We start from the raw sequence: 19,015 nt of genomic DNA on the forward strand, positions 1-19,015 counted from the left end.
TAAGTCCGGCCACTTTTTGGCAACAATTTCCATTAAGAATACAGGAAATGAAGCAAGCAGTGCACAGGAAACTGCCTGCACCCATGATCAGGACTTTACCGCCTGTCTCCTGTTCTGGAATATTTATACATAGTTTAATGTCACATTTTGATGTAGCCCAAGTTACAATCTAGGTGTATCAGTCCCCTTTTCTAGGTGTATTCCCCACTCTTCTATATGGCGTATTCAATTATCAGTAATAATACATCCTTTGAACCCAACCTGAAAATCAGCAACCTTAAAAACAGAGTTATCCTATTTATCCCCCATTAAACGCGATTCCTTGGCAAATTCTCGGAATGGCTGGAGCGGAAATCCTGTAAAAGGCCAGTTTTTCAATAATGCTGAAATGGAGATGAAAAAAAAACCTGTTTTATAGCCCCCTCCCCGCCTGCTAACAATGCATCTTTCTCTCAATTTGTCCGCCAGCCACAAATATCATCCAGGAAGTGGGCAGGAATATGTGATGCCATCATTTATTATTACATTGCGCTAGATTGTAATGCAACCCCTTCCCATTGGCTCTTTCACGCCTCCCTGCATCCATTTTTTTTCACTCTTTCTCGGTTTTTCGCTGGCTGCAGAATAATAATAGAACAAGCAAGTGTGGAAAATATATTCTGGGAGTGGGTTGGATGTATGCACAGGCAGAGTGACTGAGAGAATCTATTTCGGCACAGTGATGATTAATAAAGAGCCCTCACGCGGCTTAGCTGCGGTACAAATGGTGATGCATTGATGCTGCTCTGAGCTTAGGAGCTCAGTTGATGTACAGCATGGTTCCTTATACAGTTTCTGATTGGCTGTTTGTCCTGAAATTCATCATTAGCAACACCCGATTTAAATTTGGAGTGGATGACTCCAATTTCTAGTTTGGATGACATTATGACTGACATGGATGTGCGTATTATGTCCATTAGCATCAGAGAAATGCACTATACCGCCTTATTGAGCCTTTAATAAAGCTGAACTCCACACAAACAGCTCAACACACAAATGAAATGTATATATGGGAGCTGTTTTACCTGCCAAAGTACTTGGATGTCTGTCTATTTGGTCCTGGGATTACCACAGCGCTGTCAAAAAGCACAGCCCTGTCTAGCAGGGTAGGCGACCTGATTTTATTATCTGCTGCAGATAAGTAACACTTGCAGGTCTTGTCCCTCCCCCCACCTGTGATTGGTCAGTGAAAGGAGAAGCAGCAGTTTATATGCTCATCTTTCACTCTGCTCTCTCCTCCTATCAGCATGTCCGCTGCACTGAGCACAATTGATTGGCCCCGTGTCCTGCTTTGGCTCTCTTCTGAGCTCTGCTGTGCTGCCTGGGACTCAGACTGATATCAGGTCAAATTTAGGTTTTTACAAAAATATATTTAATGATATAATAATGAATACAGAGCTGCATTAATTTGTGTATTTTTTTTATATCTGCCTGGAGTTCAGCATTTAAGATGAAGGATGTAGTGAGGACTCTGCTCCAGAAGTTCACTGCCTAGTGGACTACAGAGTCAGGAGTTCTCTCTTGGCCTGGATTCACTCCTATGTATAGGTGTTACCTTATTGTGCATGCATTCCTGGGGGGGTAGCCCATTCATTTTAAAGGACCCCCAACACATGTCAGTTCAGTAAACATAGCACCACAATACATAGATGTGAATTCACATGTTTCGTAGTACAGTGCTTTGGCCAAAAATAGCCAGGTATGGTTTTCGGCATGTTGATCCTCACTGAAAGCCTGAAGGCAACAAACGTGCAGATGCAACATAGTGTTGCATGTATTTTATAGGTGTGAATGGGCCTGCCAGGACAAGCCAGTCATTGCATGGCATTAGCCCCAACAGCCTGTGGAGACGGGGATATATAGATTTGGCACAGTGTGTAGAGAAGGGTGTAGAGTTGCTCTACTGGCAGTGACGATAGGGATGTTGGAATTTGGGTGACACCCAGGAAGACCTCTCACATGTACTGTTGGGGCCAGGGGCAGACTGACAACTCATGGGGCCCCCGGGCAATAGGGGATCATGGGGCCCCTGTGTCCTTGCCCAAACTCAGAAAAGCTTATGAAAAAGGCACTAGGGGCATCTCATTGGGCCCCGTACTGACCCCGGGCCCTCGGGCAGTGCCCGAGTTTCCAAATGATCAGTCCGCCCCTGGTTGGGGCTACTCAAAGTCAAGGCGAATAAGTTGGTCCTGCAACTTTTTCAGTGGGTAGAACGCCAAGTCTTTAATCCTTTAATCCATTTGTGATGTGCCTTAGGATTCCTATGAAAGATGGCAAGCTCCTCTGCCGATCAAATGCCTAATACTCCTTACTCTGCTCTGCATTTAATATATAGCTTTTCAGTTAATAGCATGGTAGAGTTATCCTTTACGTTGCTTTTAGTAGTTTCCCAACACAGACTTTCTATTGGTTGATTGGTGAAAGTTTAGAGCTTGCGGCAGTGACAGCTCTTCTTGATGAGAGAGGAACTGAGGAGTTATTTGATTAATACCAGTGAAAGAGCTTAATCATACCAGTTCTTAAAACACCTCTGATGATGTAACTGTTTGCAAGCAGCGAAGTAATTTTTACCCTGCACTATCTTTAATTAGCTCCTTGTCCCAGTGTGTCATCAAAGAGACATGACTCCCTGTAGGAATGACTACTAAATATATGGCTATAATGAGTGTTTTCTATATGCCCTTGGGCTGTTGTGGTGGCCATATTGTGCCTTGGTGTGTACTGTCTAATGCGAGTGCCAAATGAATGATCAAGGATCCAAAATCTTTTAATGATAAAGAATGGTTTATAGCAGAAAAGCACAAAACAACCAATGCCTTCCAGAAGTCAAACAAACTCTCCCAAATGATTGGCTTCAAGCATAAGCTTTTTGGCTGGCTGGCTGGCAGAACATTTCCAACTAGTATTGGAATTAAAACCTTCAGAGACAGAAGGGAGCCATATTACATGGCCATAATCAGTGCCATGCAGGGGTGGACTAACGACTCGTGGGGCCCCTGGGCAATAGGGGATCATGGGGCCCCTGTGTCCTCTCCCACACTCAAACTACACCCAAAAAAGCCTATTAAAGGTACCAGGGGCATCTCATGGGGCCCCCTACTGACCCCGAGCCCTCAGGCAGTGCCCAAGTGCCCGAATGGTCAGTCCACCCCTGGTGCCATGTGATCCCCGACTATGTCAGGTGACCAGTGTAGCACCAGCTATTGATACAGAAGAGCCAACAAACTACCAAAGGCAGTGTCATGTTATAAAATCAAACTATCATGATAGAAGAATAGCATTTCTCCAGAATGCCCCATATTATTGGAATGTTGCCAACTGACCAGGGTGCTGCCAAGTGACCAGGGTGCAGTCATATGACCAGAGTGCTTATCATGTGACCAGAGAGCTGCCAAATGACCAGGGTGCTGCCAAGTGACCAGGGTGTTGTCATATGACCAGAGTGCTATCATGTGACCAGAGAGCTGCCAAATGACCAGGGTGCTGCCAAGTAACCAGGGTGCTATCATATGACCAGAGTGCTATCATGTGACCAGAGAGCTGCCAAATGACCAGGGTGCTGCCAAGTGACCAGGGTGTTGTCATATGACCAGAGTGCTATCATGTGACCAGAGAGCTGCCAAATGACCAGGGTGCTGTCATGTGACTAGTGTGCTCTCATGTGACCAGAGTGCTGCCAAGTGACCAGAGTGCCAGTAAATGACCAGAGTGCTAGTAAATGACCATGTGACCAGAGTGCTGCCATGTTATGGAGCGATGCTACACAGTCACAGTTGCACCTTCCCACCTCAGTCCTTAGAATAAAACAAGCCATCGTAGAGAGATAAGTTTGCCGATTTCCCTGCCAGAGAACGCAGCTATGAGTAAGTGTGCCTGCTTTCCTAGGGCGGCTGTCACCCTGGCTTGTGTTCTGTGAATTATCTTCTGCAGCATATGAAAAATGTAAACATTACTACCAATCTCTGCGAGTCGGAAGGCACTGTAAATTTTTCATTCACAGATTCTGCCGCCCACCCGCAGGCTGATGAAGAATCCTTTTATCCGCAGGATATTTGCTTTACGATCACTTTATGGCTCTTAAACACTGGTAGCGCAGCTTGGAGAGTGTAAAAGGACTTGTTCTCCGGTTACTGCCAGGCGGTGGGGCTTATTTCATTATACTGATGGAAGATATCTCTGTTTCTAGCATACTCATGGATGGACAGTTTTTCAGGTTTCAATGTGTAAAAGAATGGCAGTCAGTTCTATTTTGCAACTGTTTGTTTTTGGGTTATGGGTGTTGGCATTCACTTGTGTTTTGATGTTGTTTAGATTGTAATTGTCTTAGACTTTACAGGATGACTTGTATTTAAAACAAGAGCCGTAGGGAACGCCACCCAGTATCTCCAGTTTATATCGGTCAGTGGAAATTTTTGTGATCAGAATATTGCTATCATTCTTGAATTTTTTGAAAAGAGATTAATATCATCAGGTCACACGATTGCTCAAATGACAATATCTCCAACTGATTTACTGTTTTTACCTGCCGCTAACCGTTCCTCCTTAAACTGGAAACGCAGAGGATTGGGGTGTACAAATGTCATGGCTGCGTCGTGGTGTAGCAAAATAATGCCCCCTGTTACGATCAATGGGCAGTACTGCCTGCTTTATGCGACCCAGTTACTTTATTTGATCCGGGCTGCAACCGCCTTCAGTGAGGTGGATTTTTAGGTGTTAAAACAGGTAGTGAGGAGGAAAAATACCACCTTCTTACCATCTATCAAACAACCTTTGAAGAGCGATCCACCATGGACTGCTAACGCTAGTGTAACCTGGCCCTGAGATCCTAATTTCATTCTGAATTCCCTATGTGCTTGATCAGTGACCCGAAAAGCATTGAAGCCACAGGATTAAAAAAAACAGCCAGGCAAATTAGTATTTCAGAAGGTTGGTGATGGCAACCTTCATAGTTTTCATGCATCAAGTATCCTTTAATGCATGGGGTCTCCACATTTTTCAGTGCAAGGGCTGCATTTTATATTTTATAAATAATCGCTGGATGAAAAAAGTCCCTATCGGGGCCCCCTTACATCTGGGTCCCTATCAGAGGCACCCTTTACATCAGGATCCCCATTAGAATCCCTCTTATATCAGGGTCCTCATCAATGCCCCCCCCCCCCTTTTTACATCAGAGTCTGCCTTAGGAGTCCCACCTTACATCAGGTTCTCTTTAGAGTCCCCACCAGAGTGCCCCCTTATATCACGATCCCCACCAGAGTTCTCCCTTAATTCAGGATCCCCACCAGAGTTCCCCCTTAGATCAGGATCCCCACCAGAGTTCCCCCTTATATCAGGATCCCCACCAGAGTGCCCCCTTATATCAGGATCCCCACCAGAGTTCCCCGTTAGATCAGGATCCCCACCAGAGTTCCCCCTTATATCAGGATCCCCACCAGAGTGCCCCCTTATATCAGGATCCCCACCAGAGTTCCCCGTTAGATCAGGATTCCCACCAGAGTTCCCCCTTAGATCAGGATCAAGATCCCCACCAGAGTTCCCCCTTACATCAGGGTCCCCTCCAGAGTCGCTGCTTACATCAGAGGCAGAGACCACATATGGGCTCCATTGACCTTAATCCTCAGTAAATGCGTGTTGAAGATATAGCTGAGGACCAGATAAAATTTTGTAGGGGGTCAGATATGGCCAACCAGCCATCGTTTAAAGACCCCTACTTTAATGGAATACATTTAGGCAAATGAATAATACAGTTGTTGGGTCACATGTTTCTTTTTTTGGAACCTATGTGGTTGCCATTAATCTGGCAATTGCCAGCTGAAAAGTGATATCAGTCTTGTAGTGGGGGGGTTTACAGAAGGTAGAAGGCTCCCAGTGGGCGTCACCAGTGTGGTGAAGTTCACAAGGAGGCGGGGCAGTGGCACTGGGTCTGGAAACTGCTTTGTAGCGCAGCAGTGGTGGGAAGTGTGTGTGTGTGGGGGGGGGGGGGTAATCACAAAACGAAATGCTTCACTTTACAAATCCTTTGTCAGGTAAACAATCCCCGTATCTGTGCTCCCACTATTTAACCGTTTGGCTGGAGCTTAATAGAACATCAACCCCAGATAATGAGTCGGCGGCGCTGTAGAGATTTGAACATTGCGTTTGATAAACAGGCAGCACATCTCCACCTGCTCCTCTCCGAGGTTTGCCAGCGCCTGTCGGGGAGCGCAGCTGTCAGTCATCTGTCCTTCGTGTTTGTCAGCAGCAAATATTCACAATTAGCATTAAAACCGCCAGAACGCCACCACCGCTCCTTCGTGACTGGCATGTTGTGATCGCTCGACACGCAACAAACATTAGCTGTAGAGCAAATGAGAGAAGGGAGAGGGCATTGTGGGCCTGGTTGGAGGAAGGATAAAATGCCATTTTTACTGCAGGCGAAATTCATTACAGCGAATGCAAAAGAGAGAGTGAAGGAGGAGGGAAAAGCAATATAATAGCGTAGCCCCTCACCCCACCGCCGCTCTGTGATCTATCCACTCCTATCAAGGCAAGCTGCCGAGGGCTGGCAAATGAGATCACCGTAAAATCCACATCTCCTTACATGCTGCGTGCGAGCGTAAAGAGGCCCCCCGCAGCCCAGGGCATGCTTGTACTTGTTGTTCTATCTCAATGACAGGTGCACAGCCCTCAAACAATCAATCACTACACTGCCTGTTCTCCTAAATAGCTGCTGCTGCTGGGATTCGCCTAGGCTAGTCATTTCCAGAAGGATGAGTTATTAGCCCTCTTGCCTTGCCGCACCGCAGCCCTGCAATCAATTCCCATTTCTCCTTCCAGCCATCAATGCAGTGCTTTTGGCTGTGGATTATATTAAGCTCCCATTTTAAGATATAAAGAATGGGAAACAATATAAGCGGCTTTATGTTAAAGACTTTTTTCATAATCACTCAGTCTGACCATCCGAAGATGTTTGTGGCCATGGTTCTTGCCATAAACATGCACAGTTGGGTCTCAGTCAAACGCTACAACTTAAAGCTGAACTCTAGCAAACAGTTATATACACAGATGAAATAATTATACAGGAACTGTATTTCGTGTCCATCTAGTCCTGAGATTTACACAGCTCTGCCACTGACTGTTGTCTGCGGGTCCTGTCTCTCCCTCAGCCTGTTACTGGACAGTAAGCAGCTCAATGATGAGCTCATCTCTCTGTCACTCTGCTCTCTCCTCCTGTTAGCATGCTCCCTGCACTGTAGCTCAACTGACTGGCTCCTTATATTGCTTCTCCCTTCCCCACTCTCAGCACTGCTGTACAGGGCCATTTCAAGAGGCTGACAAGAGGAACAGCAATATTTAAGTACTTGCACTTTGCTTTTTAAAAAAAAGATGTAAAAACAATTACTGTGCTGCAGGGATGTATCACCACAAGGCAAACAAGGCATTTTCCAGGGGGGCAGCACCTCCCCCCAGAAGAAGGGATGGAAGAAGGGACAGGAGCACTATGGGAACCAGGTGGGATCCAAGAGAGGCTTCAGGCTGCTTGATGGTGTATATAGAGTCTGACTCTCATTCCCGGGGCTGTCTGGAGCTGTGAAGATGGGTGTATTTCTCTCTCTCGCCGGGGGGGGGGGAGGGAATAATGGAAGGCTCTCACAGGTGGAGGGCAGGGGTGTTGTTGGTCAATGTCAGGCTCTCCTGAGGGAGGGGGGAAAGGGGGGGTGTTGGGTGGTGTCCATGGGGGACAGACAATTTGTGTGTTGCCTAGGGCAGCACAAAACCTAAATACACCACTGCAGTGCTGCATCAATGCTGTTCCTTTTATATCTGAGTTCACCTTTAAACTTGTTTTGGGAAAGTAGAAAGTAAATGAACAATATTTCAGCCAGCCATCCATTCCTGCTGATTCTTGCTGAATTGTCCAAACTTCGAGCCATGGGTGTTAGAGCCAGATTTAGACCTTGGGAGGGCCCGGGGCACTTCAGGTTCAGGGGGCCCATTATACACAGAGTTGGTTTACATTCTCAATGATAGCCACACATTTTTAAAATGCATGACAAAATGTTATTCTCTCTTCTGAAAATAGTAGTTGCTGTTGTGCAGACCCAGTTAGGGTTTGAGTAAATGACCCTGATTTAGGATCTCCAATATTATTATTGCTTCTGTAAAATATTATATGTGCTTTGCGTGCCATATACTTACAACTTATAATAAAAGACTATTCTTTGAGCCTTAATACCTGATGGACTTGTCCCTTTTTGTCTTTCTTCTAAACTTCAAGTGCCCAACACATATCTGTCTCGAAACTTTACTGATGTTCACTTTATTAGTGCTGAAGTTTTGTTTAACCAGTACTGTTCTACCAGTTTCTATCAATTTTCTGTTTGTAGTGGAAATTAGCTGATTTATGTATTGTACATGTTGGTGTCTGTGAAGAATCTCTCTTATCAAGGTCACGGTATAGCTAGTTGTAGTTGGTCACATTCAACTGGAATTTTGAGGACATTTCACAGCTTGTCCAAGCCACGTGTTCACTTGCGTTAAAAATTGGGTTGCTGACAATGCTGGTGAAGTTGAGTCTTTGTTTGCTAATGTCACCTTTTCTTTTTTTTTCCCTCAGAAAATGAATTCCGAGGTGAGCTTCTGAACCAAAGGTGGACCCGCGGGGAGAAAATCAACAGCTGTCTCACAACACCAAGACTAACCAGCCGAGAGTCCAAGGTAAGAGACCAAAATCCATTAATTGTCCAGGCTTGACTCACTCATTGGCCAGTCTTGACCTGTTCATTGGCCAGTCTTTGCCCATTCATTGGCCAGTCTTTGCTCATTCATTGGCCAGTCTTTGCTCATTCATTGGCCAGTCTTGACTCATTCTATGGCCAGTCTTTGGCCAACTGTGTTAAGTTGGTTGGTCATCTGACTCCTGCTAGAACATAGGAGAAGCTACACAGAACTGGCAGTAGTAAACCCTTACATATGCCCAGTGAAATGACTGGCTTCAGGTGTGACCTATTTATTGGACAGTGTTTGCCCATTCATTGGCCAGTGTATGTCCATTCATTGGTTAGTCTTGGCCTGATCATTGGCCAGTCTTGACCAGTTCATTGGCCAGTCATGGCCTGTTTATTTGCCAGTCTTCGCCTGTTCATTGGCCATTCTTGACCTGTTCTTACCGACGAGGGATAAACATATTGATTGGTCGATAACGTTTACTCATAAGGAACTGTCACTAAGTATTCCCTAGATGCAAATACATATGAAAGTTGCCCATAAACAGGAGATGTCTCGCCAAGAACAGTGGGCAATTAGACATCTATTTTTCCTTGGAAGGAGAGTACAGAAGGGACTTTTGTTTTACAAAAATTGTCTAGGAAGTTGGAAATTCTCTGTGTTTAATATTGAGCTCTTTTGGCGGTCAGAGTTGTTCTTTATTGCACTCTAGGAAAACAGGGACAAAGTTTAAAAATCAGGAACAGTCCCTCGAAAATAGAAGAAGGTCACACAGTAAACCATTAATGAATATGACTCTGAGCTGAGGGCGCCGCCTGCCCTGCAATAAACACAAATGAATGCACACACACACAAACACACGCACCCACGCTAATGTCATTTGGAGTGAGACAGCTATGGAATCCTTTGTGTCAGCCGATCAGGAAGCCACTGCTGCGTGTTTGTCTTCTGAATGGCATTAACAATGGACCCGCTGTCAGGGGTATTTAAATGAAGCGGCGGGGAAGACACCCCCAGAGGGAATACCATCAAAATAAAACATGCCTCCGAGTCTCACACGTGACTGGAGTTTTAAGAGGACCGCTCCTTATAGGGGGATTCTAGGAGAATTCAGAATTATATCTATAGAACGTTTCTGCTTGTTGGATTTACTGTTGGGAAGAAAAAAAAATTAACAAACCTTTGAGAATTTAAATTTAAAATGTATTTCCACCAAATGTTTTTTTCTTTTTAGTTTTGGGTCAAGTAGGACATTAATTGAACCTCTGTTGGGTTTCTACTACTTCTTAACAGAGATTTCTCCACACTTACTGCCATGGTGACACTGGTTTCTGCTACCACCTGTCTGGTAAATCCCGTGGTCACCAGGACCGTAAGTCAAGGGAAATCTTTCTAACAGCCCTGCATAGCTGTAGAAACCTGACATAGGTTCCACATTTTTTCCCAATGTATCCAGGAGAAGGAAGAACGTTTTGGCCTGACATGCAATGTAAGCCAGTTCCTTACAATTTTGGGTTTTCTAGGAACACATCAGCCATCGCACAATACACTTGTATCCAACAGTGGCTCCTCCAAGCAGGGGCGGACTGACAACTCATGGGGCCCCCGGGCAATAGGGGATCATGGGACCCCTGTGTCCTTACCCATACTCAAAAAAAGCCTATGAAAAAGGTACCAGGGGCATCTCATGGGGCCCCCTACTGACCCCGGGCCCTCGGGCAGTTTCCAAATGGTCAGTCCGCCCCTGCCTCCAAGCATCAACTTTGCACACTAGGAAACCTCAATTAGGAGTTTTCCTTTAAAGGCAACATGGACGCTGTCCTATGTGAAAACATTACATCAAGATTACAAGATTATCTTTAATAAAAGAAAAAGAGCAAAAGCTGTTCCTGAACTCCCAGCCTAGGCAGCCAAAGTCACATGATCTATAAATACAAATAAAATAAAGGATGCTTTGAAATTCCAATGCTAATTGGTATTATTGAGCTCCGATACGTGGAGATCTATGGAAACCTAATTACCCCCAGCATCAAGTCTAGATTTTTCCAGTCGATCCACCTATAATTCGGTTTCCTTTAAGTTTAATAAAGAAAATGCCACTCCGGATTTACCTAAACCCCTCGACAGTTAGACCCTACTTATACCTCAGCCCTTTCCAAACTGTGACTACAAAGATCGGAAACATTATTAATATTTATAACGCTCGAATATTGCTGCTCCAAATTGTGTTTTTTAAAACTGAATTATGAATGGATCCTTTCCATACAGACTCATGGGATTGCCTAAAGGGTCAGTCCACCCAATAGTGACATTTTATTCAGATGTGGACACTGGTGTGGTGAATCAGCCCCTGGCTTTAATTTGTAATAACAATGCTAGAAATGCTACAAATGTTGGATCTGTTCATAATTGGAGTTTTGTGTATTCCTGCCTTCCTTTGTGTCTCCCACCTCCTCCTGTTAGATTTTCCATGATATACAATAAATAACTAAATCCTATAGGAATGGTGAGAATCCATCATAATGGGCACAGCGAGTATGCAGACCCGGAAACTCAGCACAGGGATGGTGGGAACTGCTCATAATGGGCACAGCAAGTGTACAGATCTGGGAACTTGGCACAGGGATGGTGGGAACCCCTCATAATGGGCACAGCGGGTGTACAAACCTGGGAACTCAGCACAGGGATGGTGGTAACTGCTCATAATGGGCACAGCAAGTGTACAGATCTGGGAACTTGGCACAGGGATGGTGGGAACCCCTCATAATGGGCACAGCGGGTGTACAAACCTGGGAACTCAGCACAGGGATGGGGGGAACCCCTCATAATGGGCACAGGAGGTGTACAGACCCGAGAACTCAGCACAGGGATGGAGGGAACCCCTCAAAATGGGCACAGCGGGTGTACAGACCCGGGAACTCAGCACAGGGATGGAGGGAACCCCTCATAATGGGCACAGCAGGTGTACAGACCCGGGAACTCAGCGCACGGATGATGGGAACCCCTCATAATGGGCACAGCGGGTGTACAGACCCGGGAACTCAGCACAGGGATGGGGGAACCCCTCATAATGGGCACAGCAGGTGTACAGACCCGGGAACTCAGCACAGGGATGATGGAAAACCCTCATAATGGGCGCAGCGGGTGTACAGACCTGGGAACTCAGCACAGGGATGGGGGAACCCCTCATAATGGGCACAGCAGGTGTACAGACCCGGGAACTCAGCACAGGGATGATGGGAACCCCTCATAATGGGTACAGTGGGCGTACAGACCTGGGAACTCAGTACAGGAATGATGGTAGCCTCTCATAAGCACAGCAGGTGTGAAGACCCAAGAACTGAGCACAGGGATGGTCCCTCATAATGAGCACAGTTGTGCAGACCCAGGACCTCAAGCTACATGAATTTCAGTAACACCTAACAAGCAATCACTTAATTGAACTTCAGTTAATTGCTGAGTGCTGCGATGTTGGGACCCCATATAATAGATACAGCAGGTGTACAGACCCAGTAACTCAGCACAGGGATGATGGGAACCTCTCGTAATAGGCACAGCAGATGTGAAGACCTAGGAACTGAGTGCTGGGATGGAGGGAACCCCTTGTAATAGATACAGCAGAAGTACAAACCTGTAAACTCAGTCTGTGGGTTATGGGAACCCCTCATGATGAGCACAGTAGGTGTACCGACTTGGGCACTCAGCACAGGAATGGTGGTAGCCTCCCATAAAAATAACAGCAATTGTGCAGACCCTGGAACACAGCACAGGGATGGCGGGAACCCCTCATAATGGGCACAGCAGTTGTACAGATCCTGGAACTCAGGGCAGGGATGGCGGGAACCCCTCATAATGTGCACAACAGGTGTACTGACTTGAGAACGCAGCACAAGGATGGTGGCAGGAGCCCCTCTAACTGACCCAGGAACTCAGTGAAGTTCAGTAACCCTAACAACCAATCACCATTTGATCCTCAGATAATTGCTATTGGTTACTACACTTTACATCATTAAACAAACCTGGCTGTCTTGTGCACTTATTAACAGAGGAAGCGTTCAGCACAGATCAGTGAGTGTGCTATAGGACACGCACGCACAATAATTAGAAAGCAGATCTGGCCTGGGGCTTTTTTGTTCCCAGGAAATGGAACATCCCAGAGAGCAATCTGAGCTGAGAAAAAAAAATTGAAAGAACTCTTCTTGCTATGCAAACACTATACAAAGCAGCAGTTCATGGCCGTTCCCTGGAGAGAACAATATGGAGTCGCTTCTGTTCACTGCTGGAGCTTAGATGCCCTCTCCTGGCTCCACACAAACAGCCCATCTATTTGAGCGGGGAGCCTTGGGCTTTCTGTCGTAAAATATATATTAAATTAAAACTATATGTAAAATAAGAACCCAGGCTGTTATTTTACCGATGCTTTTATTTATCAAGGCCATTGTGTTGTTCATTGACGTAGACGCAAACCCTAACCAGATGGCATTTAGTTTGATAACACTATCATAAATAATGATGAAATGAACTCCAGCTATAATATACAGATTAATGACATATAAGGGAGCTCTTTTACCTGCCATCCAGCACTGAGATTTACACAGCTCTGCCACAATGCACAGTCCTGTCCAGGGGCGGACTGACAACTCATGGGGCCCCTGGGCAATAGGGGATCATGGGGCCCCTGTGTCCTTGCCCAAACTCAAAAAAGCCTATGAAAAAGGTACCAGGGGCATCTCATGGGGCCCCCTACTGACCCCGGGCCCTCGGGCAGTGCCCGAGTTTCCAAATGCTCAGTCTGCCCCTGGTCCTGTCTGTTGGGGTGAACCCTGCTGCAGGTAGGTAACACTTATTTATTTATTTTATTTTTTACAGGTACTTCTATAGCGCCACCAATTTATGCAGCACTTTACATATATATTGAACATTCACATCAGTCCCTAACCCTCAACGTACAATCTAAGGTCCCTAACCCTCAAGGGGCGTACAATCTAAGGTCCCTAACCCTCAAGGGGCGTACAATCTAAGGTCCCTAACCCTCAAGGGGCGTACAATCTAAGGTCCCTAATCCTTGAGGGGCGTACAATCTATGGTACCTAACCCTCAAGGGGCGTACAATCTAAGGTCCCTAACCCTCAAGGGGGGTACAATCTAAGGTCCCTAACCCTCAAGGGGTGTACAATCTAAGGTCCCTAACCCTTAAGGGGCGTACAATCTAAGGTCCCTAACCCTCAAGGGGGGTACAATCTAAGGTCCCTAACCCTCAAGGGACGTACAATCTAAGGTCCCTAACCCTCAAGGGGCGTACAATCTAAGGTCCCTAAACCTCAAGGGGCGTACAATCTAAGGTCCCTAACCCTCGAGGGGCGTACAATCTAAGGTCCCTAACCCTCGAGGGGCGTACAATCTAAGGTCCCTAACCCTCAAGGGGGGTACAATCTAAGGTCCCTAACCCTCAAGGGGCATACAATCTAAGGTCCCTAACCCTCGAGGGGGGTACAATCTAAGGTCCCTAACTCACATTCATACATACACATACTAGGGACAATTTAGACAGGAGACAATTAACCTACCAGCATGTCTTTGGAGTGTGTGAGGAAACCGGAGTACCTGGAGGAAACCCACGCAGTCACAGGGAGAACATGCAAACTCCAGGCAGGTGGTGCCGGGGTTGGGATTCGAACCAACGACCCGAGTACTGCCAGGCGGAAGTGCTAACCATTTAGCCATTGTGCTGCCCACTTATAGGTCTTGTCCCTCCCCCAGCCTTTGAAAGGAGAAGCAGTAAACTGATGAGCTCCTCTCTCTGTCACTCTGCACTCTTCTTCTATCAGCATGCTTATTCTCAGCACATGAGCACTGCAGCATTTCTGATTGACTGCTTGGGCTGCTTCTCGATCCCCCGCTCAGAGCTCTGCTGTACAGGGCACTGCATTTAGAAAATACATTTATTAATGCATGAATGAGTACAGAGCAGCATTAATTATTATTAGCTTTTGCTGTATCTTGTCCATGTAAAACCAACTTCTTCGGTGTGATTCTAAAATGTGAATTATACTATAAAATCTGCTGACATCACTTCCTGGAAATATTTCATTTCAGATGAATGTAGACCATGATGATAAAAGGGCACGCACAAGATCCAAAATCAGAGGTAAGGCCCCCCGATCATTTTATTTCTCTGTTACATTATCACTCCAGGAAACCCCCAGCTTAGTGTATGTGTTACTAATTCCCCTCGTTTCTGCTCTGTGCAATCTCTGTATTCCTCCTGCATGTTCATTCCCTGCACACCAGAATGAGAGAGAAGGCAGAGAGCCGGAGTGAGCAGCACAAATTCTCTTTAAAGGGAACCTGTCATTGAATTTTACATTCCCATTTACCAGCAGTACTAAGAGGCAGGGACTTCAAGGTTGCTTACGTGTAGCTGCACTTACCAAGCCACACCTTGGATTTGGAGCTCTTGGCCTTGCCATCCAATTGAGAGCATTCCCAAGCAATAGAGAAATGTTCCATTGATAGTGGGATGGTGGAGTATAGATAAGGTCTCATGCACACGGGGTGAATTGCTATCTATCCTAGACGTCTTTTGTCCTGGAAAATGCTTGATGCCTGTAAGAACGTGTAACACGTTTAGATGCGTCAAGCGCTTGGGCATTAATTAATTTTATTGGCCAGGGTAATCACTTATTCAGGCCATTGAAACAAATTAACCACTTCCAGTCCGGACACTTTCACCCCCTTCCAGTCCAGACACTTTCCCCCCCTTCCAGTTTGGACACTTTCCCCCCCTTCCAGTCCGGACACTTTCACCCCCTTCCAGTCTGGACGCTTTCACCCCCTTCCTGTCCAGGCCAATTTTCAGCTTTCAGCGCTATCACACTTTGAATGACAATCGCGCGGTCATGCAACACTGTACTCATATGAATTTTTTAGCATTCTTTTGAGACAGATAAAGCTTTATTTTGGTGGTATTTATTCACAACTGGGATTTTTATTTTTTTTGCTATATAAATGAAAAAGTCCAAAAATTTTGAAAAAAAGTGTTTTTCTTATAAAATTTTGCAAATAAATAATATTTCATCATAAATCTTGGCCAAAATTTATTCTGTTATCTTTTTATGAAAAGAAAAATAACCCAAATTAGTTTATAACCAAAAATTATAATTTTTTAATTTTTTTTTTAAATTTAAATTTTTTTTTTATATTATTATTTTTTTTTTCTACATACTGTCACCCTAGCAGTATAGTGTCACCATGGTGACACTGTACTACTTGTGGGGGGTGATGAAGATTTTTTTTTTTACACTGGCTGCTTTTACACCCATAAAGGCTGTAAAAGCAATCATTTCTCCTTCTCTTGCAGCCATTGAGAACTACTGTGTGAGCTGTGATTGGTCACAGCTTGTCACATGGTACAAGGCTGTTGTGAATAGCCCTATACCATGTGACCTCTGTGATCATTCACAGATTTCACATGTAGTAAGCAATGATGTCAGAAGTGACATCTTGCTTACTACTCTGCATGTGATCACTGATTGGCCAATCAGTGATCGCATGAGCAGGACCTCGCACAGAGGTCCCGTACGAGGACCGGTGCTCCACTGTGTCCGGAGGACACAGCAGACACCGGATCGCAGTGCTGCACGCTCCCAGGGAGCGCGCACAGTCCATAATGGCAGGTGCTATTTATGAAATGCAACCCACCCCTGGACTGCCACTGTCCGGCCGTTTATATACAACGGCCGGACGGCAAGTGGTTAACAGTCAAGCTGTAAACGTGTCTAGCGCTAATGAACTCTAGACAGATTTTCAGGCGTCAAGCGTTTGTTTCTAGCAAGTGCCGTTGCTCCAGCGCTTAGTAAATGAGGTAACGCTTCACTTTGCAAACAATGTCCAATCACATGCAAGGAAAATTTAAAAAAAACAGCATTTACTATTTGCTTTTAGTAAATCAACTCCACAGACTAACATGCAGGAGTGTTTGTAGGCGAAAAAAAAAAATGCCAGACACCCGTAGGAGCAGCATTAAAATCGTCCAGTGTGCATGAGGCCTAAGAGTTTCCAAGTCAGAGAAAAGTCAAGCCCTTGCTTGCTCGGAGCTGCTGGGTTGGGGAATCTGGGTTGCACACTTATAGGCACAAGCATGCAGATTGAGGTGCCAGATCCTGAAGTGGAACTAAACCCTCCTACAGCCAAGGAAGCTGCCATCTTAGCCTCTGTCTGATCTGCAGTTGCCATGTTGCTGCACATGTGATCCATTATGACACCGGCCATTTGATGGCTTGACAGTTCGGCTGAGAGCACAGGTAACTGTGACAGTTATCATGCCTGGCATGCTTTGAATGTAACCGTTTTGAAAATGCGCCAAATCAATGGGTTTAGTTCCGCTTTGAGTAGAAAGTACGTTTCTTTTATAGGGTCCCTTTAAATGACAACTTTAGACAATAGGGTGAATTTACTAAAGGCAAACGGACCGTGCACTTTGCAAGTGCAGTTGACTCATTTTTCACAGAGTTTAGCAAATATTTAACAAGGGGAAAAAAAACGCAATTTTTCTTGCACATGATTGGATGATGGAAATCAGCAGAGCTTTACCACATTTACTAACCTCTGGGGAAAATAAGCGCAACTGCACTTGCAGAGTGCACAGTCTATTTGTACATTCATTCAGTCCAGATAACTCTGCAGCCACGCTAACTTCAGAACCTTTGTTCTGTTTGCCTCCTATAAGTGTTTTAGAAAATCCAATACAACCAGATTAAAGCTTCTAGGAGGGACTACAGCTTCTCAACCCATGATTCTGTGCTGTGCAGTCTGAGGATACAGTTAGCTGGAAGTGAGTGCAGTGCTGGAACCAGTAAACACACCAAGCCATATTCTGGCTGCTAGACTGGATTCAGGACCAATCAGAAGATACCTGCCCCACCCATGAGGAAATAGCATTGCAAATTGCAGCAACTGATCCCCGCTGAGCCCACGGAGTCAGTTTAAATAGGAAGAGTTTGTGTTTGGCTGGAGTGTACCTTTAATTCGTTGTAGATCAGACAGTCTCGTGTTTCAAGAAGAAAGCAAGTTTAGAAAATAATTTCACCATTTTCGGAGTAAATCATCCTAATAGTGTTCTTGGTGGAAAAAGTCTTAGAAATGGCCCATCTTGCATATCTTTTTTTTCCCCTCCAGAGTGGCCCTTTAAGTCATCTCTCATTAGATTCATTCACAAATATAGACCAACACAGATTCTCATTAATCCTGTGTGAACTCCAGAAAGCCTTTAATTACGTACAAGGATTCACGTCCAGAGCATAGATAGCAGAGAGTGTGAGGGGTCCCTGGGGGCCGGTACTAAACGGTTGGCTGGTAAGAGACGCGAGGGCACACATGCTGGGTCTGTCTACGAGGACATGGTGTTCAGATTCAGCTGAGTTTTTTATTTCTGAAGGCCGTGAGATCACGGGCAGAGATTTCCACCCTCTGTAGTACTCTGAGGAGGAGAATAATATAGCCAGAGACTGCTCTGCTTTCCCATTAGAAGCACTGTGAAAATCCTGTTGAATCTAGCTGATGTGAATGATACAAAATCCAGATTAAACTGGGAGGAGTGTCTAACTTTAGTGCAGCACTTCCTAAGTAGTGTTTGGAGTTTAGCGCTTAGTATTTTTTGTTGCCTGCATTTTACTTGTAATAAGAACAATCAATAGATTGCCTTGGATTTTATTAAAGTACATTTAAAGGAATCCGCTGTCTCTTACATTTTCTTTATTGATTCACAACCAGATCAGGAAAAAGGTATTGATTGTTCCATTTTATTTCTGTGTGTGATTTATCAGTAAAGGCAGAGGGGGGGATTTACTAAAACTGGAGAGTTTCTGCATAGAAACCAATCAGCTTCCAGGTTTTATTGCCAACGCTTAACTGAACAAGCTGAAGTTAGAAGCTGATTGGCTCCCATGGACAGCTACATCAGACTTTTTACTCTCTAGTTTTAGGAAATCAACCCATTGTCTGGATCTGCCGCCTCTTTTATTGGCCCTACTGATGACATCACACTCAACTCTTACCTGGCCCCGCCCCCACAGGAAACAATTTACTGCTTCTCACTGAAGCCATTGTAAATGTGTGTATATTGTTTGTTCTTTTTTTTCAGGTATCCCAGTTGAACTTATTGGACAGGAAGTGAGGTAAGGAGTGAATTCTTAGAAGGGTTATGATGAGATATATACTTTTCTAGTGAATGGGTAGGCTGCATTCTCAGTGATGTCACCGCTCTCTAGTG

The 19,015-nt window shown here is 45.2% G+C and overlaps 1 protein-coding gene across 2 annotated transcripts in view; it reads left to right on the top strand.

Annotated features, from left to right (window-relative positions):
• MYT1 (myelin transcription factor 1) overlaps nucleotides 1–19,015 on the top strand; it is a 78,640-nt gene that overhangs the window by 22,698 nt on the left and 36,927 nt on the right. For both annotated transcript variants that reach the window (XM_089657491.1, XM_089657492.1), the window contains exons 2-4: nucleotides 8,636–8,736; nucleotides 14,842–14,893; nucleotides 18,887–18,920. In XM_089657491.1, coding sequence (XP_089513617.1) covers nucleotides 14,842–14,893; nucleotides 18,887–18,920 — 86 coding nt within the window. In that variant the 5' untranslated portion in view covers nucleotides 8,636–8,736. The remainder of the gene's footprint in view (nucleotides 1–8,635; nucleotides 8,737–14,841; nucleotides 14,894–18,886; nucleotides 18,921–19,015) is intronic.

The sequence above is a fragment of the Staurois parvus genome, unplaced genomic scaffold (genome assembly GCF_062004578.1).
Source record: "Staurois parvus isolate SC_StPar_1 unplaced genomic scaffold, SC_StPar_1.0 ptg001004l, whole genome shotgun sequence".
In the NCBI taxonomy this organism is placed as follows: Eukaryota; Metazoa; Chordata; class Amphibia; order Anura; family Ranidae; genus Staurois; species Staurois parvus.